This window comes from Nesoenas mayeri (assembly GCF_963082525.1).
Source record: "Nesoenas mayeri genome assembly, chromosome: 6".
NCBI lineage: Eukaryota > Metazoa > Chordata > Aves > Columbiformes > Columbidae > Nesoenas > Nesoenas mayeri.
In genome coordinates, this window is record NC_137545.1 from 34,561,122 (window position 1) to 34,588,626 (window position 27,505).

General features: G+C 49.8%; 1 protein-coding gene across 1 annotated transcript in view; it reads right to left on the reverse strand.

Moving 5' to 3' along the window:
• The window catches only part of STEAP3 (STEAP3 metalloreductase), a 22,455-nt gene extending 4,533 nt beyond the window's left edge, over positions 1–17,922 (reverse strand). The window contains exons 1-4 of the mRNA XM_080346937.1: positions 17,842–17,922; positions 5,210–5,693; positions 4,213–4,740; positions 2,130–2,294 (exon numbers count right to left, since the gene is read on the reverse strand). Coding sequence (XP_080203063.1) covers positions 2,130–2,294; positions 4,213–4,740; positions 5,210–5,692 — 1,176 coding nt within the window. The 5' untranslated portion in view covers position 5,693; positions 17,842–17,922. The remainder of the gene's footprint in view (positions 1–2,129; positions 2,295–4,212; positions 4,741–5,209; positions 5,694–17,841) is intronic.
• Positions 17,923–27,505: the final 9,583 nt, after the last annotated feature.

Here is a 27,505-nt window from a genome sequence, read left to right on the forward strand (position 1 = left end):
GTGGGGCAGCCAAGAGCTATTTTGGAGCTGACCATCACATATTTGCCTGGTCCCAGCGTTGACATACCCTTAGAAAAACGCGGGAAGGGCTCCCAAAGGGCAGATGCGACAGTCGTGTTACAAGCACAAGGCAGTACCTGCCATGATAACATATATATTACATGACATAACGCCAGCACCCTCCAGGACAGCTGCCAGGCTGCCTGGGGAGCCAAGGGGAAATGTAGAGAGTTTCAAAGCCTCCTTCCAGGCTGCAAGGGAATAGTTCCCTTCATTTGGGATGCCTGCTATGAGATGCCTAAGCCAGGATCGATTTATCCAACGTCCCAGCAGCTGCAGCCCTCCCCTGAGATGTGATGGCAAGAATTAATAAGCTTCAGCTGTCCGATCCGAAAGAGAGGTTTAAAGCCAGGTCTCCCTTCTCCCTGAGGGACAATCTCTTGGGGTAAGGCTCTCCTGGTGAGGCTCTTCTACTCAGTGTAAATAATTACTCACTAGCCCACAGCAAGAGAGAGAAAAAAAAGACAAACTGACTTGCTTGGCTGGTGATCGGGGGCACTTGTGGGGGAAGCAGGGGAACAGGCTTCAAGCTCCTGCTCTAATGAATATTGAATTATTTATATGCTGCTGAAGAGCTTCACCAGGAGAGGCTGGATGATAGATATTCACCTCTGCATCCCTGAACCCTGCCCTCCCCTTTTGAAGGGCTGGACGTAATGAACAGGGGAGGCTCCGCAGTGGAGACTATGGGGGGACAGGGTCCCAAGGGGGGTTACACATGTTGGGGTGCCACACTGGTCACTGCAGCCTGGCTTGAAGCCTGGCACATGCTATGCAGCAGCAATGTAGGAAACACAGGAACACGAGGTTTCAGGGCTATGGATACAACGCTGACATGGTGAGTGGAATTTGGGGAATTTGGCCTCAAGGTAAGCACTAATGTGCAGGGAATACTTGAAGGTTAATTCCCTGCTATCCCTGTTAATTAGCCCTAAGCCTGGCTCCAAGCGCATCCCTGAGAGTGCTGCACCCCGTGAGCTTGAGGTTTGTGAATGTCCCATGTTGTGGACGCAGATCATGACAGGCATTTGGCCTTTGGAAGCTTGGATATCGCTGCAAGTGGAAAGAAGGCTCCTAAGCCACTGAATGACCTTGGAGAAAGAAAAATTAACACTCCTAATTCACTTTTTAGGATCAGACATGGACTTTTCTTTGAAATCCCACCCAGTTCTCTGTGCTTCTTGAGCTTGGGTATATTTATAGACCAGTCTATGGCTTTTCAAACCAGTCTCTATTCAGTATTTGGGTGCATGCAAGCTCTGTCAAACCTGACCCTCCCCTGCACAGTCCTCCCAGGTGCTTTCCTAAGTGCTAACTTTCCAGAATCTCACTCTCCCTGAAATGCAAGGGCAGACCTGCATTCCCCAGCCAGCCCTCTCCACGGCGGGTTGCCCACCTGCCCTCCACAGCCTGCTGCAAACTCCCCCCAGCAGCCCACATGTGTCATGCGTGACTGACACATGGCTCGCTCCAAGGGGGATCTTGCCCATGCAAGGGAACAACCCTGCCCTCTCCCAATGACCCCAAGGCTTTCTGCCTTTCCACCTTGTATGACTTCAGGAGGTTTTTAGCTGATGGGGAAAAGGATTCTACAGGGGGGTGTCACATGAGCAAAGCCCAGGCTGGTTTTTTTTCAGCATGTCTAACTAATGCTCCTAAATGCTGGGTGAGAAAGAACTCCAGCCAACACATTAAAGACTCCCTCCTGCAAAGCCTCCTGCTAATCCTTGAGCAGATGCCCATGACACATCACATCTTCCCTTCCCCTCGAGACAGCAGCACCCTCAGCAGCCCGGACAAGCCCTGTCTGAGAGCCATCTGACCCCCAGGACATACCACATCCCCACCGCTGCTCTCCATGTCACCTCCTGGGCAGGGGGTCCGTGGCTCTGGGGTGCATAGGGATGGGGGGACTGGCAGAGGTTCCCCTGACACCAGGGCACGGCTTGTGGTGGCTGTGCCGGAGCAGGGACACGTTGGGACAGCAGGTCAGCCTCTACCTCCCGTGGTCTGTGTGAGGGCCTGAGTCTGCAAAATCACTCTCTGGCATCGGCAAATGTCAACTTTACCTGAATGAAACTGAATTCCCTCCAGTTGAGAGAGTTTGCGATGGATGGAAGTGAAGTGATGGCAAGTAACGACAGCAAGCCCAGGGCAATTATTCCAACAGAGATATAAATCTCCATCCTCCAGACTTCCTCCTCTACCCAGATATTCATCTTCTTCTCCACAGCCTGGTATGACAACGAAGGTTTGTTAAAACTGAGTGCTTAGGAATAGAGGAACTGAATTTTATCTGTATTCGTTTTGGATTTGGAAGCAGCTTTCCTGGATGAACACTGGGTCCTCTTCACACCTCCAGTGTTATTTGCCCCTGCATTTTGGAAGGTGTGGAAATGCTATTTTATCCCACTGCTGTTTGGCCAAGCTCTCAAGCCTGCTGGGAAGAACTGATGAATGTTTTCAGCTCCCACAGCCCATAACCACAGCAGCAAGCCCCAAAGTTGCATTTGGAAAGGTAATTAGAATTAGAAGTCGGTTTAAAGCCATGAAAACAAATACAGATGCTTGAATATGCAGTAGTCTCCTAATAACCTCCATTTTAAGTGCATTTAAGGGGGAAATTGTTCATGCTAATGGAAGGGGAGATGGGTTTTATGCTGCATGGCAAAGAACAACATTTAAAACCCTCCTCTTTAGCCCATTAAATGGCCTTAATTTACTAAACAAAGATGTTGCTAGAAAACAGGAGGTAGAGGGGAAATGAACACAGGATGCTCGCCCGAGATTAATGTGCAACTGTGGCAATTGAGAAGGACCTGCTCAAGGCTGGAGCCGAGAGGCTGGGCATGTCGTTTGATGGATGCTTTGAACAGGCACCATCACCGAAAGCAGCTGTCCCACTCCCCACTGCCCCCACGGCCCCTTCCCTCCTCTGTGTGGAGACAAGCATTTGGGAACAGTCGGGAAATATCCCAGTGCAGAAAACAGACTGATTACAGGACAATTCCTTGATCAGGTTCCCTGTTCAGCTGTACAAGGCTTGTGCCATCCCAGGAGGGAGCGGGGTGGAGCAGTGAGAAGCTGGGGGCAGGAGAAGGGCAGAATCACATTTCCCATGGCATTGCCAAGTTATGGAGCTGGTTGAATTGCCTGTAAGTAGCAATCTCACACTGCATAAACACTGCCGACAGTCTCAACAAGGCAAAAGTCCTTTTCCATTTCCTTGTTCTCCTAGACTATGACCGGTTCTTCACCATCACTTTATTTAACTCCTGGAAGCACACTGTGATGAGAACACATCTCCTACAAAACAAACCCCCTGGATTATGACGTGGTTACTTCAGTGGGCACCTACTGTGAACATCAGTACGGGCAAACAGGGATGTCCCAAAATCTAAGGAGAAAAATTGAGGGGAACTCTGCTCCCTCCAGCACTGGATTTCTCCCCTCCCGGCATTTTTCCTGCCTCTGCCCTAGTCTCAGACACAGCAGGTGTGGGCAAGGTTGGCTTCAAAGGCTTGTCTGTGCTTCTGGGGAGCGATGGCGTGGGGCAGTTTGACCCCAGCCCTGGCTGTAAATGCACAGGCAGCACCCTGCGAGACGGCTGGTCCTCTGTGCGGATGGGCGTGCAGTGCACTCCTCAGTGCGGTATGTGGTGTGCAGTTCACAGAGTCATAGAACAGTTTGGGTTGGAAGGAACATTCAAAGTTCATCCAGTCCAACCCCCTGCAACAAGCAGGGCCATCTTCACCCAGATCAGGTTGCTCAGAGCCCCGTCCAGCCTGGCCTTGAATGTCTCCAGGGATGGGGCATCGACCACCTCTATGGGCAACCTGGGCCTTCACTGTAAAAAATTTCTTTCTCACATCTAGCCTGAATCTCTCCTCCTTTAGTTTAAAACCATTATCCCTTTTCCTGTCGTAACAAGACTTGCTTAAAAATCTGTCCCTATCTTTCTTATATGCACATTTTAAGCACTGGAAGGCCGTTCCCTTATGGAAGAAGTGCCTGTATAGATAATGGCTTATTCCCACTGTCCCACACATGCTTTGAAAAGTGACCACAAAAGCCAAGCTGTTAAGCCCTCTACCCAACACCTGGATGTGTGTAGATTACTACAGGTGCTGACCTGAAGAACATCCCCATTACCTGCTTGACGGCCGTCTCGATTAGCTGGTAGCGGTGGGAGCGGCGCATGGGCAGACAGAGGCTGTACACGGCGTGCAAAGCCGCACAGAAGAAGCTGAGGAGCCCAATCTGCTTTCGGTGCTGGAGCCACTGGTCGAGCCAATCTGGAAAACGCCTGTATTTGGTGCCGTAGTAGAGCTGCGAGCAGGCTGCCAGCACCCCGGGCAGGTAGACGAGAGACAGCATGACATAGGCCACACAAGGCAGCGTTGTGTTGACCACCTCGATTGGGATCTTGTATAACTTGTTCTTCTGCTCCCTGATGTAAGGGTGGATGACCTGCCGGATCAGGTTGTAAGTGAAGAAGCAAAGAAAGAGCCCCAAAGCTAAAAAGATGGGGATTTTCCAGGCTGGCAAGAGGCGCAGGGGAATGTTCTCGATCTCACGAGCTGATGATATGCAGCCCATGTCCACAGGGGTGAATCCCATGGCTTGAGCAATTTCTGCTACAGTGCGCTTGGCTTCTTGGTTATTTGAGCAAATCAGAACCTGCAAGGAACAGAAAGATACACGTGGGGCAAAGAGAAACCATGCTGCTGGGAAGGAGTGTGTCAGGAGGGATGCTGTGCTAAAAGGAGCCTACATTATTTCACTGAGCATCATGCCTCCTGGCAGGCTTTCTGATGGGGATTTACCATGGCTGCCAAAGACCTTTCTCTCTGGACAGGTTTCCTTTCATGTGTGCACCACCAGTTTGTTTTGCTGGCTATATTTAGATAGATAAACAGACAAATAATACTTCTCACTTAGGCAGAGGTTTGAAAGACTATAAAGCATGAAGTAAGTGAGGGCATTTCATTTCTGAGCAAAAAAAAATGCAGAAGCTATGGGGTGGTCTCTGGATACCCAGCCAGCACTCAGACCCCTTCTCCTGGGGCATCAGGCTGTTTTGTTGATGCTGCCAGACCTCAGCTGCTGAAATGCTTGGGATTTGGCTCTTGTCAGAAGAAAACAATACCTGCTTATTTCCATCCCTGGCACCTGACTGCAGTGTCCACGCAGAAACCACATTAAACCCCTTGACCACAGTGCAAGCTGGGAACAGGGAAGCCAAGTACTCAGCGTTGGATTCTTTGTGATGGTTGAACTCGGAGTTGTTACTAACGTCCACCAGGATCTTGCCCGCCAGCAGATCAGCCAGGTCACAGAGGGTGGAGTAGTGCTCCCTGAAAACCGCCACAAAAATGACATCTGTCTTCTTCACTGCCTCAGCCTGGAACGTGACTTCTGCTGCAGAAGGGAAGAGGCCGGCTTTGCGCTTCGGGTTGCGGCTGCCGACCACCACCTTGAACCCGGAGCACACCAGGCGGATGGCCAATGACCGGGCGAAGTCCCCGCTCCCCAGCACCCCGATGGTGCGGCCAGCTGCAGGCTTGATGCTGGGGTCACCCTCCACGCTCTGGTGGCCCAGGAGGGGTTTTGCCATGTCTCCTCCAGACATCCTGGCAGGAAAAAACAAAGGGAAATGCAGGTTCATTGGGAAGCTCTCGCAGAGACCCAGACCACATGGGGAAAAATGCCATTTAGGCCACTTGAACAGAAGTGCACGTGTTTTTGGGTGAGAAGGGAATTCCCTGACACCTACAGACAGACATACAGCATTGGGTCCCACTAGCCCAGGACGCATCTGCCAAACCCACCTGCGAGTGTGCAGTAACGTACAAGCACCATTGGAGGGGGACAAAACACCACGCTGGGCCAGAGGTGAGGGGGTTTTAGGAAGGTTTGTGAGCTCTAACACCTCCTGGCTGCACTCATCCATGCTTTACTGTTCCTCATAGAACAGTTTGGGTTGGAAGGGACCTTCAAAGCTCATCTAGTCCAACGCCCTGCAACAAGCAGGGCCATCTTCACCCAGATCAGGTTGCTCAGAGCCCTGTCCAGCCTGGCCTTGAATGTCTCCAGGGATGGGGCATCAACCACCTCTCTGGGCAACCTGGGCCAGGCTCTCATCACCCTCATTGTAAAAAATTTCTTCCTCATGCCTAGCCCAAATCTCCCCTCCTTTAGTTTAAAACCATTATCTCTTGTCCTGTCACAACAGGCCCTGCTAAAAAGTTTGCCCCCATCTTTCGTATAGGCTCCTTTTAAGTACTGAAATACTGCAATAAGGTCTCCCCAGAGCCTTCTCTTCTCCAGGCTGAACAACCTGAACTCTCTCAGCCTATGCTCATTAGCAGGGCTGTTCCAGCCCTCTGATCATTTTTGTGGCCTCCCCTGGATCCTATGTGGGCACCTCGCACTGCCAGGGCAACCCTAACAGTGACCAGGACCAGCAACTCTCACACCACCCATGGCATCTTCTGAAAAGCCCAGGGCCAGGGGTCTGTGGGGATCCCTGAGCCCACATTTGGGAAAGCCAAAGGGGTACTTCTGATTTGCAAGAGCAGAATCAATGCCGGGAGTTTAAGCTGAAATGAAAGTGTCCTAAAAATGGTAAATGATGAGAGTTGCAGCCTTTGCCTGTTCCAATATTTGGGTCTGGCAAGTGCTGTTTGCTTCAGCTCTTCAACAAGTAATGAGAACTTACTCATGACATTTTAAAAATATATTTAAACATGATGGGATTTGCTCATGAAAGATCTTGATGAGCTTTACAAACGTTAATGAATTTTGCCCTGTAACACTCTGCTCTCCGTACCAGATTGGATATTGAGGCCGTGGAGAGGTTTTGAGAAGATCGATAAATGCAGGGGCAGCACGCCAGCTGGTCCCAGAGGTCAGAAGAAACTCATGCAGGGAACTGCCAGGCTGCTCATGGGCTGTGCCACCGGTAGCTCAGGCAAATTTGCTCCAAAGGAATGGCAAATTTCTTAAGGGTGAATTTTTTAAGGGCTCCGGAGGTGTCCCAGGGATGTACATACCAGGACATCAGGCTTCTCTATTGGGTAGACTGGTAGAGATTGTAGTAAACACCATAAATTAGCAGACTCGTGATATATTGGCAATGAAAACAACTTGTTTTCAGCAGAATACAGTTTGCCTTATAGCTAGTCAAGGTCTTTCAAAGTGAAGGTGACCACTCTGATGGGGTGACCTGGTCCTTGATGCAGGCTGTGTTTTCCACAGGCTTTTGGAAATGTCCTTCACCCAAGGCTTTTCTGGGATTGGAGCAGTAGTGGTGCAAAGGGAAGGGCACTTCTTCATCAATAGTTGCCAATGGGAAGCAAACGCTCAGAAGGAATAAATAATCTTCATAACGGGAATAGGTTACCAAGGGATTTCCCTGAAGATCTGTATTGTAAGTGATCTGGGAAAGGGAGTGAACACTGAGAAGATGGAGCTTGTGGGTGATGGTTGTTTAGGACAGTCAATCTTTATTGAGAAGAATCTGCAGAAGGGTCTCCTCGTTCACAGTGCCTGAGCACCAAAATTCACTACTGACACATGCCAAGTGCTACCTATGGCCATAATCTCCCCTAACTATACATATACTTCAATGAGCTGTAAATTTGTTAAAACCACTCATAAAAAAAAGATCTGGGGATCCCATTTTTCTGAAAATATCAGCTTGTTGCTCCCTGGCAGACACACCAAACAGAGCCTGAGTTGCTGGGGGAGCTCTCTCACACAGCAACCACCATCTCTCACTCCTGCTCTGCATGGAAAGAGGACAACATCTTCAGCAGACGGACCTCGAAACTGTAATTCACTGTCCTGGATACAAGAAAATCACGTCTTCAGTGACAATACTGTTTCTGTGGCGGAGGTCTGTCTGATTTCCTTGCCTCTCACCAAGCAGCCCCTTGTCCCAGAGACCAAAGATGTGTGCTCATGGATGAAGATTTCTCAGGAGAAAACAAGTGCCAAAAGCAGGCAAGCTGCCTGCTCCCCTTTAATAACACCTTTCTTGTACTCCCCAAATACCAAATAGAGTTTCTTTCACGCTCTAGATGAGCAAGAGATTCCTGTTAAACTCAGAATTACTCATATTTCACTCTGAAATTTTCTGCTTCTGTTCCAGATCTGTGCCGCAAGGCTGATGTGGTAATGCTGGCTGTGTCAGCTAGGTATATTCCATGTATATCACAGTCACTGGGGCGCTTCATCCAGGAATTGGTGGGAAAGGTACAAAACAACACAGAAAACACTACTAGACCATGGTATAAATCCATATAGTGAACAGTATGATGCAGTTCTGCTTAATTCACTGCAAAAAAAAAAGGGAATAAACCTCATAGAGAGAGAGATGACAGGGGCTGTCAGTTTGGAAAAGAAACACATCGGTGAGGAGGGAGAAGAGACCACCTAGGGTGAAGAGCAACCTCACAAATGGAGCTCAGGGAATGCTGGAGAGCAATACGGACAGACCATCCTATCCTCTACTCCCACAACCAGTCATGCTGCCAAACCCCTAGTGTAAAGTAAAGCAGCTTTATCTGAAAAGATTTCTTTTTCATAGCTCCTCCTTATCAGACACTTTATCGAAAGCTCACTGCTTTACTCTTCAGAAACCTTCTTGCTCCACCTAAATTTATTCATGGCCGGAACTATTTGTTCTAGGACCAACACTATTGTTCAGCCTAATGAGCTTTCTTTCCTACACCCCCCCCTGCACCTTTTCCGCTACCTGCACACAGAAAATGTTCTCCCAAAATAGAGACGCATCTCTGGCTCTCAGCCAAGGAGAGAAATCAACATTCAGGGTGACAAAGTGGTTGTTACCTGCAGAGTCATTTCATAATCGATCTAAAGCACCTCAAAAGCTCTCTCCGTGCTCCTACTGGGATGTGAATTTTGCTGCAAGCAGATTTTCTTGTAGTGTGTTTTCTCTGTCCTGTAACTGCCACTGAACATGTAGAGAGTTGTTGGCAATGTTTGCAGATAAACAGCTTTGCTGTCTCCAGTTATTTTGATTAAAAGGATGACAGAATTAAATGGCCTTTGAAGTCAGCAGGATAGTTGAAAAGTAAGAAGCCTCAAAATGTTTTCTGTGGATTTTGGTGTGATTATTTCAGTCGTGTTCTCACTGGTGGGGCTTTGGAGCAGGACCCAACCTGCTGCACAGCCCTCGGTGGAATGGCAGCTTGGTCCCTGTCATGTTGCTGTCACTGCCACACACTGAAATCCTCCCAAGAAACGAGGAGAAAAATCCCACTGTCACTGTAAATGCAATTCACCGAGACAAACGCTGTGGTGTCTGCCTAATAGATGCCTGGAAATGGAGCGCCTGATTAGGCAACAGGTTTTTTCACTCCTGTATCTCTGCTGAGCACACAAACCCACCCACAGCTCCTGCTGCCACCCCAGCTTTCCATGTCCACTCTGCTTTTTCTACACCTATGGACAATGTGCTACCTGCTTAAAATTCTCCCCCCGAAAGCTAATTCTTCACGGCAAGGTCAAACCACCAGTGCAAAGTGCTGTGGCCGGGATGCCATGGAGTCACCTGGAGACAGAGGAGGCCAAGAGCAAATAACACGGCGCTCGGACACATCTTTAGTGTGCTGTAGCCTCAGATAGACCTCACTTATTGATCTTTCTTAATAAGGAAACTGCACCTCTGATGAGTTATGGCAAGTGCAATTCAAGGAAATCGGTTTCTTATCAAGGAAGCTACGAGATGATTTAAAGCACAGTCCAATGAAAGAAGACTAGTTTCAATCCTGGCTGGGAAGCAGTTCCCTAATTAAAATATCTAACACAATGTAAAGCTGCCCTTCAGCTAGTCTGTTAATGGCACTTTTATATCACTGCATGGGGATGCTATGTCCAGTTCTAGCATGCTCATTCCTTTGTGCAGTTCACTGACTGCATTGCAATTACTGCTATTATTTGGAGGACAACAGCAGTGATGGGCAATGAGCAAGACAGGGAGCTCACCTCTGCCAGGCACCCTACCAAAACTGGCCAGAAGGCCACTCCTGCCCAAAGAATGGGATCAGACAGACAAAAGCTGGGTGAAACAAGGCAGTCAAATTTCTGTTGCCCAGACAGAGGGGTGGGAGGGTCTCTCACAGAAGAAAAACATGGATAATTCGACATATTTTGCACCTGAGGCTTGGCAGAGCCTGTTAGCTTAGGCTCAGCGCCAGGCAAACAAGGTTTTTCTGTCTCTCTGCCCACGATGAACAGCCTCGCTGGGGTTTGGCAGCCCGACAGCCGTGCTGGACGGAGCTGGGGTACAGGAGCCTGCTCAGGTGTCTCTGGGCTCACAGCAGAGCCAATCTGCCCAGCAGATCATCCCCCACCGCTAACGGGGACCCGGCTCCGTTGTTATCCTCTTTCCACAGACGTGAGGAACCCAGATATCAGCGATAACAAGACCCCAGCAAGTTTGCCTGGGAAGGCCCAGATATCCTTGGCCGACTCTTTAACAATGAGACCATCTTTTGGGGCCCCTTTCACTTCCTCGGGTACAGGACAGACTGGCTGGTTCCTGTGACTCGCAGTCTGGCTGTGTTTGAGTTGCAAACCCTGAAGGAGGATGGAACTGGGGTGGGAAGGCATGGGCTTCAGTTCTGGCCAAAAAAATCAAGACTCGTTTCACTACCTTGGTATTCAGATTTATCAGATAAAATATAACTTAGTTTTACAATAACTCTAATAAAAATCCCTCTAATAAAATTATTTCTGAGGCAAACTGTGCCTAAGAACATGGCAGCAATCTCCTAAGGAGCTCCAAGTAATGGTCCTGTCCAATGTAACTGCACTGGTTCCTGTTGGCACAAAAGCTCACCTCTGAGCTCAGCCCCACATACAGAGCCGGAGCCAGCAGCACCTTGGCTAAACCAACTGCTTTTGTGTCTTCCCCTGAGGTCAGGCTTTGTTCAGACCGACCACAACTGAGTCTCCAGCAACTGTGGATTCAAGCTGGTGCAGGTCATCACAAAGCCTCCTCTGTGCTTCAGCTTCTGCGTTGAGAGTTATTTGAGATAAAGCACATGATATTATCTACATCTCCTAATGAGCACATGGGTTGAAAGACCAGTGAGCCACATGAGGAATCAAATGATGTAGCAGAGCCCTTGGTCAAGTCATTGCAGAGGAACGTCCTGTTTTCTGCACCAGGATGGTCCCTTTGGGCTCTGCTGCCTGAAGAGCATGGTCCCACAAACACACATACTGGAGGGACGGGGTGATCTCTGCCCCCAGGGGACTTTCCATCTGCATGGAGAGAACTTTGAACCATGAAGCTGAAGCCCTCCAGCTTCTGTTTGCAGAGCTCTCTGCTCAGCACTGTGCCTGCCGGCACCTCCTGCTGCCTTAACCATCGAGAAGCCCCAGCTGGAGAGGAGTATTCAGTGCATGAAGTCTCCATTCTGCACTTGCTGTGAGCAGAAATACTCACTTTTTGGCTACAGACATTTTGTTTCCAGGGAAAATAAAACATTAAAGTCTCTTTCCCACACCCAGAGTGTCCCACAGAGGAGCACAGCAAGCACCATGTACCTGCTGGGACTGGAACAGATTTAAGAAAAGGGCTTATCCAAAGCTGCTTTAACCCCAGCAGACCTTTCAGTCCTTCCCAGGCTGACTGGAAATAACCCCTCTGCTCTGCAGGCAAGGGAAAGAGCAGGGGAAGAAGCAGGTTTGCTGCCTTTTTCCCTTCTTTCTCCTTCCAAAGCAGAGTTAACTCTCCTCGGTGCAAACCAGGAACTGGCAAGGGGAATAAATCAATCATCTGTATTACTTCAGCCAGAAAAGCCATGCTGCAAACCTACCCGGGAGGCCAGCCAACTCATGAGAATGAGGAAATGCGGGGAACCAGTCTCCCCGCTCTGCCATCCTTCAGCCCCTTCGCCCATGTGGCACATGAGGCAAGGAGCACTGGTGGGGAACGGGGGCTGTTTGCCCTGTGCCCATACTACCGGGATGGGCAGGTGGGACAGGGACCTGCCCCAGGGGAGATGGTCTTGCACCAAGCAGGCATCATTGGGTGCTGGGGCTGCCCCTGCGACATGGTGGGGACAGACCTGCTGTGGGCACCGGTGGCTGCTGTGACCCCAGACCTACTGTGGGACCCGTGGAGCTGCTGCATGTCCCTCTGCCACCTCTCCACCCCACTGCACTTTGCATTCAGAGGTCCTCTTCCCTGCCCCAGGGCAGGTGTTTATCTGACTATCCCATTTATCAGGTGTTTATCTGTGAAAACCACCTCCACAACGCCCTGCAAATCCCACCTTTCTCCTATCTCTCAATCCAAATAACCTCACCACTTTCCTCTCTTACCCTGAAAGGTCATGGAAAACAATTTGCCCCCTCTTTTTTTTGCAGATACATTCTGTATTTTGAGAACAAGTTTCACATCTTCCTTGAGTTTTTCCTGCATGAGTGAAACACAACTCTTTCCTCAGAGCTGCTATTTACTGAGTGTCCAACAACTCAGCCTCTCTTCCTTGCTCTCATTTTTGGAGGATGCTCAGAACTGCATTTTCCAATGCACTACCCAGATCAGAGACGCCACTTCCCCAATATGCCACTTCTCTTTCTTCATCCCAGCATGCTGTTTGCTTTTGCACAACTGCGTGATATTGTTGACTCATGGGCCACAGTGCCCATCACCCTGTTCTCTGGCTCCACATGGCCTCTGCCTGGCTGGTCACTCACCCAGTGTCCACATGGTCAGTTAGTCCTACCACACAGAACACAACACATGCTCTGTTTTTTTCAGACCACCTCTCCAATTTGTCACAATCTTTAATTCTTAGTCTCTCCTCTAAAACATTTCCAGTTCCTCCCACTTTGGTGTCCCCTACAAACTCAGTACGTGCTTCCCGACTCCATCACCCGCTAATGAAAACACGGGCTGACAGGCACTGACCCTCCTCACTCTCTACACACTGTGGTTTAAACATTAACAAATACTGAGGATGTTTTTTTGGAAGCCAGTGGTGAAGCCAAAGGCATGTCCCTGACCATGGGATGTTCTTCACCATGACCCAAATTCAAAAACATCTTTCAAAATGGGAAAGAGGAGGAGAAAGGGCTACCAGAGTTTCCCAACAGGGCAAAACAGTCTCTTTTTCCCAGGCAAACTCAGACATTCTGGCTACAGTTTTCCTATAGAAATACATCAGCCTGTGGTCACTTTACAGGGACAATTTCCCTTCCCAAGGTTAAGCAGGCGACATTAACGCCGAGCAGAAAAATCACTCGCCTGCGATATGGAACCGGAAAACAAAACTCTTTGCCTCCTTTCTTCATCAAAACTATGTACTTCTAAGCACAGTTACTAACAGGTTCTGCCATAGATAACCCCAAACTCTCCCAAATTCGTCTCTGATGGCAAGCGGCTTTGCAGCTACCCCTTCTCTGCAGCATAGTCCTTGTCTGAAGAGCTTCCTGTGCTCTTCTGCAAAAAGATCTTGCTTCTTGTGCCTGCTGTGTTGATAATCAGAGGCCTGAGAAGGACCTGCCCGGTAGTAAAACTTCATAAAATGGGAATCTGAAAGTGTGGGAAGCCCAGAGGCTTTTTATGGTAAGACTGAAGAGAACGCAGACCTGAAGCAAGATGGGGTGCAGATGCTGATGAGAGCAGTGCTGATGCTGACATGATGTGACCCTGAATAAGAAGGTTATTTTTGCTGTTTATCATCTCACAGTTCTTAAGTAACATAAAGAAGTGGTTTACAACAACAACTTTAGCTGCTGTACTTAAGTCTTAGGTGGTTTATCTGGCTTTTTCGGGGGGTCTTAATTCACTTGCTGCTCTTACCAAGTTAACGACTATCTCACAATGACTCATCCATGTCTGAGCCTTCCCCTCCTGGAAGTGCAGGAAGCAGCCAAAACCCCCGGTGGTGGAAGCTTCTCAGGCAGATCTAATAATACCCTCTGGCCAGACATGACTGGAGGTTCTCTTGCCTGAAATGAGCTGGGGAAACTCTCTTCACCTCTTCTCCAGGCAGCATGTGCTATTCTGCTGGGAGCTTGAGCACTTCAGAGACGGTGAGACCTGACTTCAGCAGTCACCGCAGGGAGCTGGCAGGCTTCCTCTCTTTAAAACTTCTTTATTTCTTTCCAGGAAAGACACAGAGGAATTGTGCTGTGTGTGCATGAAAATATTTGCATTGGCTATTCATGCTATGCGGTGCTTGTTAGAAGGGTCTCCAAGATCAGCACTCTATTGCTTTTCTGACTTTGCCTCTCCCAGTGACTCAGAGGATGCGCAGGACCACAGCGGGGGGAGAAGACACAACTGACGGCATAGGGTCAGCCCGGCTCCTCCTGATCTCTTGCTTTCCTCCCTGTGAGCCCAGGCATAGCACACAGTGCCCAGAGGAAGCTCTGAGCCAGTCCTGAATACACACAGCCATAAAAACAGGGTGTTCTGTCCAGAAAAGGCAAGAGAGCAAGTGTAGGGCCACACTCTGCCTCGCGTGCCTTTCCCAGCAGCTCCTGGGAAGCTACCCAGAGAGATGGGCAAATGTGACTGTCTGAACAGGTGTCCCCGTTCAGGGATCCAGATGAGTGGGAGAGATGCTCTCCACCAAAAGGCCACTTGCTGCCCTGAGATGTTGGGACCCCACAGCATTCTGCCTTACCCTGCCTGTCCCCAGAGCTTAGGGCTCTTGCTGGTCAGCCCAGGGAGGAGAATTCACCCAGTCCCTTCTGTTGAAGGACACCGAGCTGCTAACCCCTTGCTGTGTGTGTGCCTTTCTGGCCATCTGTTTTACATTTCTATTTTTCTGCACTGCTTCAAGCAGGTGATGAGGCCAACAGGAAAGGAAGCAGAGGGAGTATTACTGACCCGGGAAGTACTGGAATAAAAGCAAGAGAAGGCAGCAGGTGGCTTCAGCAGGAAAGGACCACGGAAGGACAATGACTACGATGATCATTTTTCCTTGTGAATATAGCACTTGCTTTGCCTGAGCACACTATATTCCTGGGGGCATTTTCCTGCTCTGCTGAGCAGCTGTCATGGGCAGGAGGTGAGTCTGGGAAGGAGAACACTTTGATATAAAGCAGCGGCAGAAGGTACCAACTCAGCGGCACGTTCTCCAGGATGAGGGAAGTCTGGTGCGTGTGTGTGCACGGCACGCCTGCCCCCAAGGTCACCAACGACTTAGCGAGACCCATGTGTCCTGGAGGAGTACAAATACCACGTATTTCACCACCGCTCAGGAGAGCCATCCTGTGCCAAGCTATGCTGGCTGCTGCAGAGGGAGCTGATGCTGCCTGCCTGGTCAGTTCTGTCCATCTGGGATCCTCCTTTGATGGCCTTTAATGTGTTTTTTAAAGCCAGCTCTGCTGGAGCGCTGCCTCCCGCACACACCTGTGGCAAGCACGCCCTCACGGTGAGAAGTTAATTTATTCTAAGCACCTGAAGTGATGCACATTGGTATCTATTAGTGCTTACACATGATCAGTAGTTGGTATCAGCATACTTTTGTGGGGGACATGCTATTGACAGACCCTAATTCTTGAAGCCTACAGCCCATGGAGAGCTCTTAGGATTATTTTTCCCACAGACTACAGTGGTGTATTCATACAGACTAAATGGAAATACATACTCAAGAATTACTACAATCAAGGCCTTAGAGAGAGTTACGGAAAATATGAGAACCTGAAAAAAGGATGGGAGGAATTTCTGCCTCAGCTCCTTAGACCCTGGGAGAAATTTTCAAAATGTTCAAATGATTTAGGCCCCAAAGTACCTAAGGGCTTTTGGAAATGGGACATAAGCTCCCACATCACCAACATGCTTTCAAAATGTTTTATTCTTTCAGTTAAGCTACATTTCACTTACACTTAGATGAAGATGGGAAGCTACTTAATCCACTCTAAAGCTATGGGGAAAACTACCCTCCAAAGAAGCAGTAACTTAAAATTTGGAAATAATTAGCATTTGCTTCCATCATGGGTTTGACAAAAAGCTAATTCTAATCAGTGATGGTAAACTTTGAGATAACAAATTAGTGGGTTTTAATTCTTGGTATGTGACATCTCTTACCACAGCTGCCAGCGCCTTTCCCACCTCTTGAGAACGCCGGCCTGCTTCTTCCGCCATCGGAAAAAATGTGTTTCCCCTGAATCTAAACCGGCTTCTATTTATGGGTGTGATGTTACAAGGTCACAGCCAAAGCGTACTTCCTCACAATAAAAAGTAAACCAAACCAAAACCAAAAATGAAAAGCAAAGAAACAAACAAAAATGCTTTCAAAAAGCATGTTTTCCTGAGGCTCGGTGTATTTCTTTTAAACAAAGACTTGTTGAGTCATCAACATTTACTTCTTTACAGTTATGGAGGAAATCAAATATGTGCAGTGACTATGGGATCTTGTATTACTGTACATTTGTTTCATAGCAAATGTGATTTTAGAAAAGGGGAAAACTTAAGCTTGATGCAGTATTTAAATCTTGTTAGCCCTCTATCTCCTCAGCCCACAGGATTATTGATGCTGTAGGCAATGGCCTTCCTCTCTGGCTCTCTCTCAATTTTGGTTTCTTGCCATGGGAGGCATTTTTCTGTGCATTGGTTTTATTTAGAATATACTGAGGGAAATGATCTGAGGTCCTCGGTACCCGTCCATCCTCTGCTTGGCTGAGTAGGGTGCAGGCCCCACAAACCCCCGAGCAGAGGTTACACCCTGGGCAGGGTCACAGGACAAGGACAGTCCCACCCCAGGTCACATCACCTGCGGGATGGTCGTACCACAAACTCACCTCTGCAATTCCTTCACAGCTTTCACCCTTCATTACTACGACATGAAATTAAGTGCTCAAGTCCCCCCATAGAGCATCCTACCCTTGTGCCTTTTACAAGCCCCTACATCGGTACAGGAACCACATGGCTGCTCCCCACTCGCCTCTGCAAGACTGTGGGCCCTGGCCAAGATTTTCCCCAAGATTTCTTATATCTCAGTGCTGTTTTCTCCTCCGCTGGAAGAAGCCACTCATCTTCCCAAAGCATTTGGAGAGCTGAGAATGAAAAAGTGAAACCTAAGCGCAAACTGCTCTCTCAGGGACACAATCTGACTTGTGCCCTGGTCTGTACCTCACCACCCCACCGCGCTAGAGCAGAGCACATCACGAACCTACTTTGAACAGCAAAAACCGCCTCGCTTCGGGAGGGTTTGTGCCCGGTACCAGGAAATGTATTGTACCTGCACGGCCGTGGCCGCCAGCCACGGGCAAGCGCTTCCAGCACCACCCGTCACCGCAGCCCCGCGGACCTGCCGGGGACGAGCGTCCCACCGGCTTCTTGCTGCTGCCCGCCCGGATTTGGGACACACTGGCCCCCTCGGAAATTTCTCACCGGGACCTGGCCCCAGCCTCAAACCCCAGACTGGCACCGCGGCGGCCACGGCCGAGACCGCGCCGGGAGCCGCTCCCGTTGCTTGCCCGGACCCCTCTGCCCGAGCCCAGGGGCCGAGCGGCCCGCGGGGTGGAACTGGCCCCCGGTCCTGGCGGTGCCAGCGGGACGGGGCTCCGGGGCCGAGAGCTCCGCAGCGAGGGAGTCCCGGTAGACCTCGAACAGTCACCCCAGGCAGGGGTAACCGCGGCGTGCCAAGCCGAGCCGCCCCCGCTTTGCACTGCGTGCCCAGCGCGGCCCCGCGGCTGCCGGTTCGAGCGCCGGCGCCGGGCACCGCTGCGCCTTCCCGGGCAAGGCGAACCCCGCTGCGCCCGTCCCCCCGCGGTGCTCACCTCTGCGCGGCGGCGGCGGGCGGCGGGAGGGCGAGCGGAGCCGTCCGGTAGCGGTGAGGCAGTGCAGTGATGTCAGGCCGCGGGCTCCGCCCTCCTGCCCATGTGCCCGCCGGCGGCCGCCAGACATCCGCGCCGCTCGGCACGGGGCGGAACGGCACAGCACGGTATGGCACAGCAAAGCCCGGCTCGGCACGGCATGTCCAGGCCTGGCGCAGCACGGCTCTGCACAGCCAGGCTCACCTCATGGCACAGCACGTCTTGGCACAACCTTGCCCGGCTCAGTACTGCCCAGCATGGCTCTTCATGGCCCGGCACACCCCTGCCCGGGGGTGAAGATGTGGGCATGGGTGTGAAAATGTGACCACGGGGAGTCCTCCAGCCCTGGCTCCACCACCAGCCCAGTTCCCCGCTGCTCCCGCCCGGGTGTCACTGACATGCCGAGGTTAAACACACACGGGCAGGAGCGCATCGCTGCTGAGGCTGCAGCAGACACGGTATCCATTGCAGGCAGGAGGCAAAGGCCGATCTTAATTTTCTATTTATAAGTGTATTTCAGAGCCAGCCAGTGTTTCATTTTAATAGGAGGGTGTGGCTTGGTGTTCCTCTCCCTGTGCTATCAGGGGCTGCGCACCTGCTCTTAAAAGCTGTGCCATGGGGCATGGAGCAGATAATGCTTCTTACTCCCAAACCGGGAAAGAGTTGTCGTGTTGCATCCAGCTCTAACACAGCTGCGCGGCCCCGCTCCAGTAGACCAGCAGTAGTTTACTCTCAGGCAATAAAAGTGGTGTCTTCAGGCAGAAACACTGGGTCAAACCCACAAGGACTGAGAAAAAAAACAACCAAAAAACCAACTCCCTCTGGAGCTTTGATTCGCTCACTCAGTAGAGGAGAGGAGCACGAAGGGGAGGGACCTGAAGGGATTGTTTCATCCATCCCCGAAACAAGGCATAGCTGGGGAGATGCTGGTGCAACCTCTTTTTGAAGCCCGCACGGAGGGATGTGGAGCCCCTCTGAACGAGCCTTATATGCTTCACCGCCTCTGCAGTTAGGAGGGTTTTCCTGATCTGATATTTGCTGACTGCCATCTCCTCTGTGTCCCCATTGTACATGGGATGTGTGTTCTTAGGATGAAAACAGCCCCACTTCTTGACCCTCTCCTGGGCTGACCGTGATTTTAACCGTCCCTGCCCATTCTCACTGCTGTCCTCCAGCGATGTTCCCCCTCTGCTGCCTCTGTGCTGCCTGCAAACAGGCACAGCTGCCAGCTGGGGCTGTCCTGGCTCAGGGGAGGGTACCTACCGCTTCTCACATCCACTATTACATCCGTGGGTGAGAGATACAGAAACCTGCTGACATGGGGAGGCTGAAGCAAAGGTGTGGGATTGCTGGGGAAAGCTTGTGTTGGTGGCTCCCAGTGGCTGGACCTTGGATAATAGAAAGCTTCAGAAGCTACAGAGGTTCAAGCTGCAAACTTCGAGATGCCATGAGTTCCCTGTGTATTGGGGAATACTAGAGAGGTGAGAAAATGTATTGGCATGATTAGGAGAAGGCAGATCGCTGGGATATTTCATCATGCCTCCATGAAGTCCATCTGTGACTGAATGCAGCTGAGAAACCCAGGAGAGACCCAGATTATTGCTTACCCCCTTCTTCCCTGTTGTGGCCCCTGCCTCCTTATGCATATTTTAATCATACTTAATTTATATACCACGATCAGCCCTCTGTGGAGTCAGAAGGAAAGAAATTGTTGAACTCTCCTGTGGTTTCTGTATCTTGTTACCTGCACTCCTGCATTATGTAAAAGGAAAAAAATTTGCCTTTTAATTTATTTATAGAACCCATAGTCATTGCCTTGTTTACCTTGGTCATTGCGATTCATTTGGTGTGACTCCTCTTTGATCTTTCGGGTCTCTATAAAACTGTGGTTACACAGTGTGTGTCTCCCTCTGTACCTTTCCCTTGCATGAGGCAAGACTACTGTTATGGGTTTGTGATCATTTCCTTGGATAATGACCAGTTGTTTTTGTTTTCTGAGAAAGATTTCACTTCCTTTTCATAGAATAACAAACTTTGGAGTTTTTCCCCATCATTTTCACCAAAATATCCTCTACTTTTTCACCTTTCTGTCACAAAGAAGCACCTCAAAATGAACATCCATTTTATACCTGTCCCACTCTTCTCAAACACATGGCCAGTCCTGTCCAGACCACGAGTTTCCTGGATGGTTTGAGTCCTGCAGGTATATCAATAGGGAGCTAAAACCTCCCCAGCTCCTGGTCCTTTACTGGCTTTATTTGTTGCTCAAGAAACACCCTTTGGAACTGCCTGCTGAGGTGACTTGATGTGGGCTTGTGAGGTGGCTTCATTTCATTTTTACCCAGAGATACCCAATGTGCCAGGCTCATGCTGGACTTGGCCAGTGTTTCTGTGCATTTATCTGATTTTTTTTTACCCTTTCTCATTGCTGGTCCTGAGCAAGGGTTTTCCCTGTGTCAGCTGGACCCTTCTTCTCCCAGTACTTGCTTTTCCTGCTCGTCACTTGGTGGCCAGAGCCACAGCTCTCTGGTAGCACCATCTGTGTTCCTGTGCCCAGCTGGCCATGCCCCTGCTATCCTCTTGGCTGTGGTGCCACCTGTGCCACCTCCTCCCCATCCTTCCCCCACTGTGGGGCCAGGCAGTGCTCTGGATCTGCTCATGGACATGGCTGGCAGGCTCTGCTGGTGCTCATGTGCCGGCACAGCATGGCATGGACAAGCAGATGAACCTCAGCAGCTCCTGGCTGGTCAGCCAGGGAGCTGTGGGGAGCCCCCACCCCTATACTGTGTCTTGGGGCTCCATCTCACCCTGTCACCCACAATGTCACAGCAAGAGAATGACTCTGCTTTCCCCTGAAATCCAGGGGTAGTAAGTGGCAAACTTACTGTTTGCAAACCAAACTTATCTGGCAGGGCTCTCAGTAAACATAGCTCCTCTTCTGGCCTTTCCAGAGCTGTGTTTTAGGCTAGAAACTGCTTTCTTGGGGCCCAGTGATTCTGTTTGGGTTGGGAAATTTGGTTATAAGCACAACAGGAGCATCAGGTGGGTTTGCCAGCATGGCACTGTGGACTGGCACGTGGCCTAGTGGTGCCAAAACTGAGAGGCGGGAAAGGTGAGTGTATGATGCAGGTGAGGTGGAACTGATAGCATGTGGTTAATTATTGCCAGTGAGTGCAGGGCAGAAATCAATTCACCCCAGCTGTGAAACGGAAAGCACGTGCAGAGGGAATGAGCCGGGGGCTGCAAAAACAGGCGTGGGGGGAGCTGCAATTGGGTTGGGTGAAGAAGTAGTAGCTTGTGTTGTCCCTTGATTCTGCTGGGGTTATTTGGAAGTACTGGAGTTGATGTTGATGATCCAGAAATGCTAGTGAAATGCCTGGGTTTTGGACCAGGGTATTGAGGTGAGATGTGGCCAAGTGTGGGTGGCTGCAGAGCCCTGCTGGACACTTCAGCCTGAGCATCCTCCTGAGCACTCTCCTGAGTACCTGTGCTCAGCTCTGCTGCCAGGGTGCTCAGGAGGATGCTCAGGCTGGAAGTATCTGTACAGAGCTTATGTACACCCAGAGTACCACAGATCCAGCTTCTGGCTGGGCCCCGTGCCCCTCCCACCCCGGGGGTCTGGCAGCATCCCCCGGCGAAGTCACTCAGAAAGAACAGTTAATGCAGCGCTGCCAGAAAACGGCTTCCTGCTGGTAATCAGCTCCCGGCAGGTTATCACTTTCGCAACTGCCTGTTTTTTCAGAGAAAAATGTCATTTATCAGCACTTCATGGAGGAGACCTGGTAGAGATGCTTCGCGCTGGTGCTGCCGGACGCATCCCCGCCTGTCATGCAAGCGCCATCTAGTAGGAAAAGGAGAAAAAGACCAAAAGTGAAAAGGAGAGTGGGTATTGAAACAGTTTAATCCAACACAAAGCTGCTCTGAGGCATGGCTCTGGTGCTGAGTCTGTGGTTTGGGAACCTGCAGCAGAATTCACTGTATGGGAAATGATGAGGTATGGAGATATCCTGAACTGGAGCACGGCTTGCACTGGATGTATCCTGATTTATTGGATCTAAAACCAGACTTTCACAAAAAGGATAATTTCCAGGCAGCTGCCTGGTAACATTGTCAGGGTTGGATTTGGTTAATTAGCTGTGTGTGTTAATTGCAATACACTGTCTTGGGATGCCGCCTTCAGCTCCAGTGAATGGCATGTGCTCCTGTTTCCAGCACCAAAGTCATCCCATCGGCTGGAGGCTTTACTTACAGCTGAAAACCTCTCTCTGTCATCCATGCAGGTGTGATTTTAAGTCATGAAGGCATACACTTGAGTCATACATCATGATTTTACCACAAATCCTGCACTGCTGTCATCATCTAACAGTGATTTTCATCTAACATGGATTTTCAATGTGATTTCCCAGCCCTCGGTCCCACAATCAGCCCCTCCCAGGGTGAAATTAAAGGGGCCCATGATGTTATTTTGCTTCAAACAAAAAAAAAAGACATGATTTCATACCAATCCTATGATTTTTACCCAGCTTGACTCACCCTTTCCAGTGTAGGGAGGTGATAACGCAAGGTGTCTCTTATCTGCCGTGCATGAATTCCTGCTGGCAGGCAGTCTGTCCTCTGCTGTGGATACATGGACACACGTTCCCATGCAGCAGGCCCTTGTGATATGTGCGTGATGTGGCAAGTTGTGCTTGGGGCACGTCTCCCTATGGCTTTTCTCCTTAATTTTCCTGAAATACTGAGAACCGAAGGCTGGGGATGCTGTAGCACAAGGGATATTGCCCAAGTCCTGGGGTCCGGTGACTTCACCCTGCCAGAGATTGCACGAGAATTGTTGCACTTTGCCCAGAGCAGAACCTTAATTCATCTCCACTTTCATAGATAAAAGCCCTGAATTAATTAAAGAAGAGAATAGAAACCACTTTGATTTCCAGAACACCAGAAACTCCTAATTATCACAGTGCCTGCAAGCACTGCTATAATTGAGACTATTGCTGTTTCCACTGCAGACCCAGTTTTTGCAGGGATTTACAAATGGCACTTAAATTTTTTTCTTTCAGTGAAGTACAGGAACTTGGGACATGGATTCTGGCTCCAGGTACATCCTTGTAAATCAGTCACAACACCACTGAAACAGCATCTAATTCCCCCATGGATTTCTCATTAGAAATACAGAGTCCCCAGTGGCAGTGTGCTACAGACAGCGTCTGCTCTCCAATTATATAAAATAATAAAATTTGGGGCCTTTTTTCTTTGCCTTCTGGTCTTTCCATCTTTGAAATACACTTAGGGGCTGCTTCTAGCTTTTTATCACAACCAGAGAGACTAAACATTTATTAGTGTTTAAAAAAGATGGTGGAAACTGAGCTTCTCACCTGCTCACTGGTCCTCTGGTTCCCGTAACCTTTCCAGAAGAGCTGAAAGCATCGTGACGACACCGATGGGGAAACAGCCAGGCTTTGCTACAGCCTAAAAGCAGCAAAACACCCCTAATGCAATAATCAGGCAAATCCCACAGGAGCATCTTCTCTGCCAATGCAGTGTCTGGTGGCCCCAGGGCAGGGCTGGAAGCTCCCAGCTGCCTTTTACACTCTTGCATTGGAGAAGTGCTGGGTAAAGATGTGGCTGACAATATACTTCACCTCCTTATATGTTGAGGTTTATCCTTTGGTTTCCTGCAAGTTTATCGAGTTTATCCATTTCTAAGTGTTGTCTAAAGTCTGCCCGCTGCCAACCATTTTCTTCACCACCTGCAAAGGTAAGGGCCTCCCAGCATCGCTTTCTCACTCTGCTCCCTGGATGCTTCACAGCCTTGGACAAAACTATCCCAAAAGTTCTGCTTCCTGCTGCCAGTCGCTTTCCCTCTCTGGCAGGTGGCCCCAGTTTTCCCCACATCCCCACAACCTGACCAGGAGTGGGATCTGGCTGTGGAGACCCATGTGGGACTTCACTGCTGGTGCACAGCTTGCAGGAGGGAAGAGTTTGGACCCACTGCAGGACAGTGGGCTGTGTTCCTGTGTCTGGAGTGCTGGGGAAGGCTCTGTGAAAGGGTTTCTTAAGAAAAAAATGTTTTATATGTAGCTTGGAGCTATCCCGCGGCTCCATTGCAAGTGTTGTATTGAATATTAGACACCTGAAACCAAGAGTCTGACCTGGTCTGAACTCCCTGGGTACTTGTAACCCATGTTTAACACCATGCTTTGCATGAAATACTTTTATCTTTCTAGAAAGGCTAAAGAAATAAAGGCTGTGTTTTGAAGGGACACTTCAAAAAGCAGAGGGATGGATGTCCTTTATTTCCTCTAACACAGTTCTGGCTGATGCAGGGGGGAAGCCTGCCCCAGTGGCACCACCCCACAGCTCTGGGGCTCTTCCCTCCCCATGGGGAACATGAACACCCTGACATCAAGCAGAGGCAGTTGGATAGTGGAAAATACCTTCCCCCTGCCAGCAGCACCAGTGTAGCATCCACTGCTTGCATGTGGGCAACACAGATGCGCTTCAGGACCAGAGCTGTGGCTCTTACTGGGTTGTCTCTGCCGAAAGATGGTTTCATTATGCAAAACGTCACCAGCTTGAAAAAAAAAAAGGAAAGTGAAAGGAACAAATGCAAAATTTTTCTGTATTAGGCATGCAGGAAAGCATAGGAAGTTAAGAAGATCATAGACAATTGAATTTAATTGAAAAAGAAGATTAAATAAAATGAGAGTTGAGTACGAAGAGCTAATTTGAATTAAAGAAACAAGCTGGTTGCCTGAAGAAAGAAGTTAGAGGATGAAAATGATTTTATTCTGCATCTGGGTTCCAGTTCTGTTTATATCAGGACAGCTTAAAAAAGACAAAATCAAACCATATCAAACCAAAAACCACCCCTCCAAATTAGTTTTACACTTGAAATTATGATTTTTTTGGAGATGGTCACCACGCACAGGGAGATAGGACTCTCACCTGATCTCATGGGATAAGGGGAGATTTAACTACATATGGTAAACTATGTAGGCTTAATCCAAGGCTTATGGCTTCCCAGCATCGCCCCAGCAAGGTCTGCAGCTACCCCCTTACAGGGAGGGGAGAAAAGCCCAAACTGCAGAGGACAAACCAGGGGGTCAGTGGCAAGCAGGCCCTTGACTTGGGAAAGAAAGTGGGTGAGAAAGTTTCCAGGACCATAAAAGCCCAGTGGAAATGGCTCTTAGCAGAAACCACGGGGGCCGGCAGCACTGGGGCTCATGTATGGCAGTTGTGGCCGGGCTCCTGCACCAGCGTTTGAAAGCAAAATGGCTAAGAAAATAGTTCAGGGAAAATGAATAGTCTATATTCACAGCACAAATCGGAAAATTATATACAGGCAAGTGGTACAAATGGGAAGAATAAGAGCTTAATTTGAAGTATTTTTAGAGTTAGAGACATGTTTATTCCAAGGAAGTTCTCCTGATGGCAGGAAAGTGGTTTAGTGCATCCCCCCCCAGCTTTCTCAATTTCCACTGGTGCTGCAGCACATCCAGCCACCTGCAGCCTCCTCCCCACCGAACGGTCCCTTCGACCACAATGTCACAGTCGTGGCCATGTCCTCCCACTTCCCATGGGCGGACAGGGCCCAGCCTTGGTGGGACAGACCTGGCAGGAGCCCATGCGGTGCCATCAGTCGGCTGTTGTGTAGGGAGCAGCCAAAAGTGCTGGGTGCTGCGGCCGAGCCAGCAAAGGTCGTTCCCATGTCACCCTGTGGCTGGGGGTAAAGCCCGAGAGGGGAGGGCGCTTTGGGAGCCCTCGTGCCAGGGATGGGGGTGAGAAGGAGGGGGACCTTGGTGGGGTGTGGGGTGGTGAGTTTGTTGGCCCTTTTCCAGATGATAATTTTGACATTTTGTTGCCACTTGAAAATTTTGAAATAGGAATAAATGCAGCGGCAGTGCTCATTTGTAGTGACTCTCGCTGCCAGACTGGGGGCTGACCTAAACGTGCTTTTAATGCTTATTCAATGTATACAGTAGGAGCTTGTCACCCTCTTTAACTGCTGCACAGCTGCACTTTGCACGTGCATGAGCTGATCACAGTGCATCTGTTCACCGCCCCTTTTCACCCATCCCTGCAACATCCTTCATCCCTGGCCTTCCCTTGTCTCCTCTGGTCCCCGCCCGACTGACATCTGCTCCACCCACCTCCCATCCTGAGAAAACCCGGACAAGGATGTATTTCCTCCAGTGCTCCATGCGAGAGCATGAGCTCCTGCGAGCTGGTCTGGTAGCACATCCCAGAGCAGGGTGATAACCTGCTCTGCACCCCAGAGATTATAATCTGCCCCACTGTTGCATGAGGATCTCATCTATGAGCAAAATCCAGCTGTGATTTCATTAAGGAGGCTCTCACTCCTTGTGCTCAATATTTAATTTAGCACAAATGTGTGTGTTGAGTTCAGGGTGTTGATTAACCATGACTCCAAGATAGAGGGAAATTACTAATATGGGAAAGTGCAGTCAGTATTTCATGGCAAAGAGTAATTGAGCTAACAGTTGACATATGGAGTTGTGTGGGCAAACTAATTAAATTTTACATCTTCCCAAGCATTTGTGAGTTTTATAAGCGTTTGATTTATATATTAATTAAACCTCAGAGTGAAATAAAGAGGACATAACTATTTGTACTGCAAATGTGTCCATCAAGAGGAAAGACTTTAATGTATTTTCAAGCAGACACTAAAGTACCTCTGTGAGTCCCTGGCTCAGCCCGGCAGTGGCAGAGGAGACAGGGACCATGTCCCAGCCCACGAGGCTGGTCCTGCACCAGCACAGGGTGCTGAGCACCCAGCTCTTGGCACACTGCTGGACAGCCCTTCATCCCCTGTGGTGCCTGTTCCCCCTTTTCACCGTCAGGAACGAGCTCTGTGCTGCCCAGCGGGTTATTATCTCCATGGTGGGCTGCAAAGCCCAAGTTTCCTGCTGATCTGGGGGCTTTGCAAGCAGCAGGTGAGAGAGCTAATATGTGATTGAAATATTTATCCAACCCATTAGCAAGGGACTAGAGGTGGTTATGGGATGTCCTGGGATGACCTTGCTGAGGATTTTGGAGTAGTCTTATTTGTGTGATTTCATCTCTAGAGGGAACCCGTGTTGTGTGTTTTTGCATCTGGACTGAAGGACACCCAGAGCATTGATGGTAGTCAACATTGTTTTCAGCCTGGTTGATGCTCTGACAGAAGGGAATTCCTGAAGTTTTGGGATCAGTCCTGCTCCTCAGGGGTTGCACCCCAGGATCTTGGGTGAGGTGCCATTTCTGCAGCTGGGAGAATATGGTATTTGTGTCTGGTGACAGTGAGATGTCCCAAAACGCCCAGCCCTGGCCCTGATTTTCCCTTTAGGCTATGGATGCACTCCTCATCACTGACGCATCTCTCTGGAGGTCAGCACACATCTTACAGGTCTGTTTGGGTGAGCCTGGAGGCTGGTGCTGGGCTGATGTCAGGCCAGCCCTGGGAGCTGCAGGTTTCAGGATGTGTTGGGATGTGTTAGGAGCTTTTTTGGAGCAGGAGTGCTGAGTTTTGTTCCAGGGCTGAGTGCTCAGGCTGCCCCAGCCCAGGGCAGTCTGGCTTACTCTCCAGCAAGCATCCCTGCTGCTCTCCGGGGCTGCTCCGGCCGAGCCA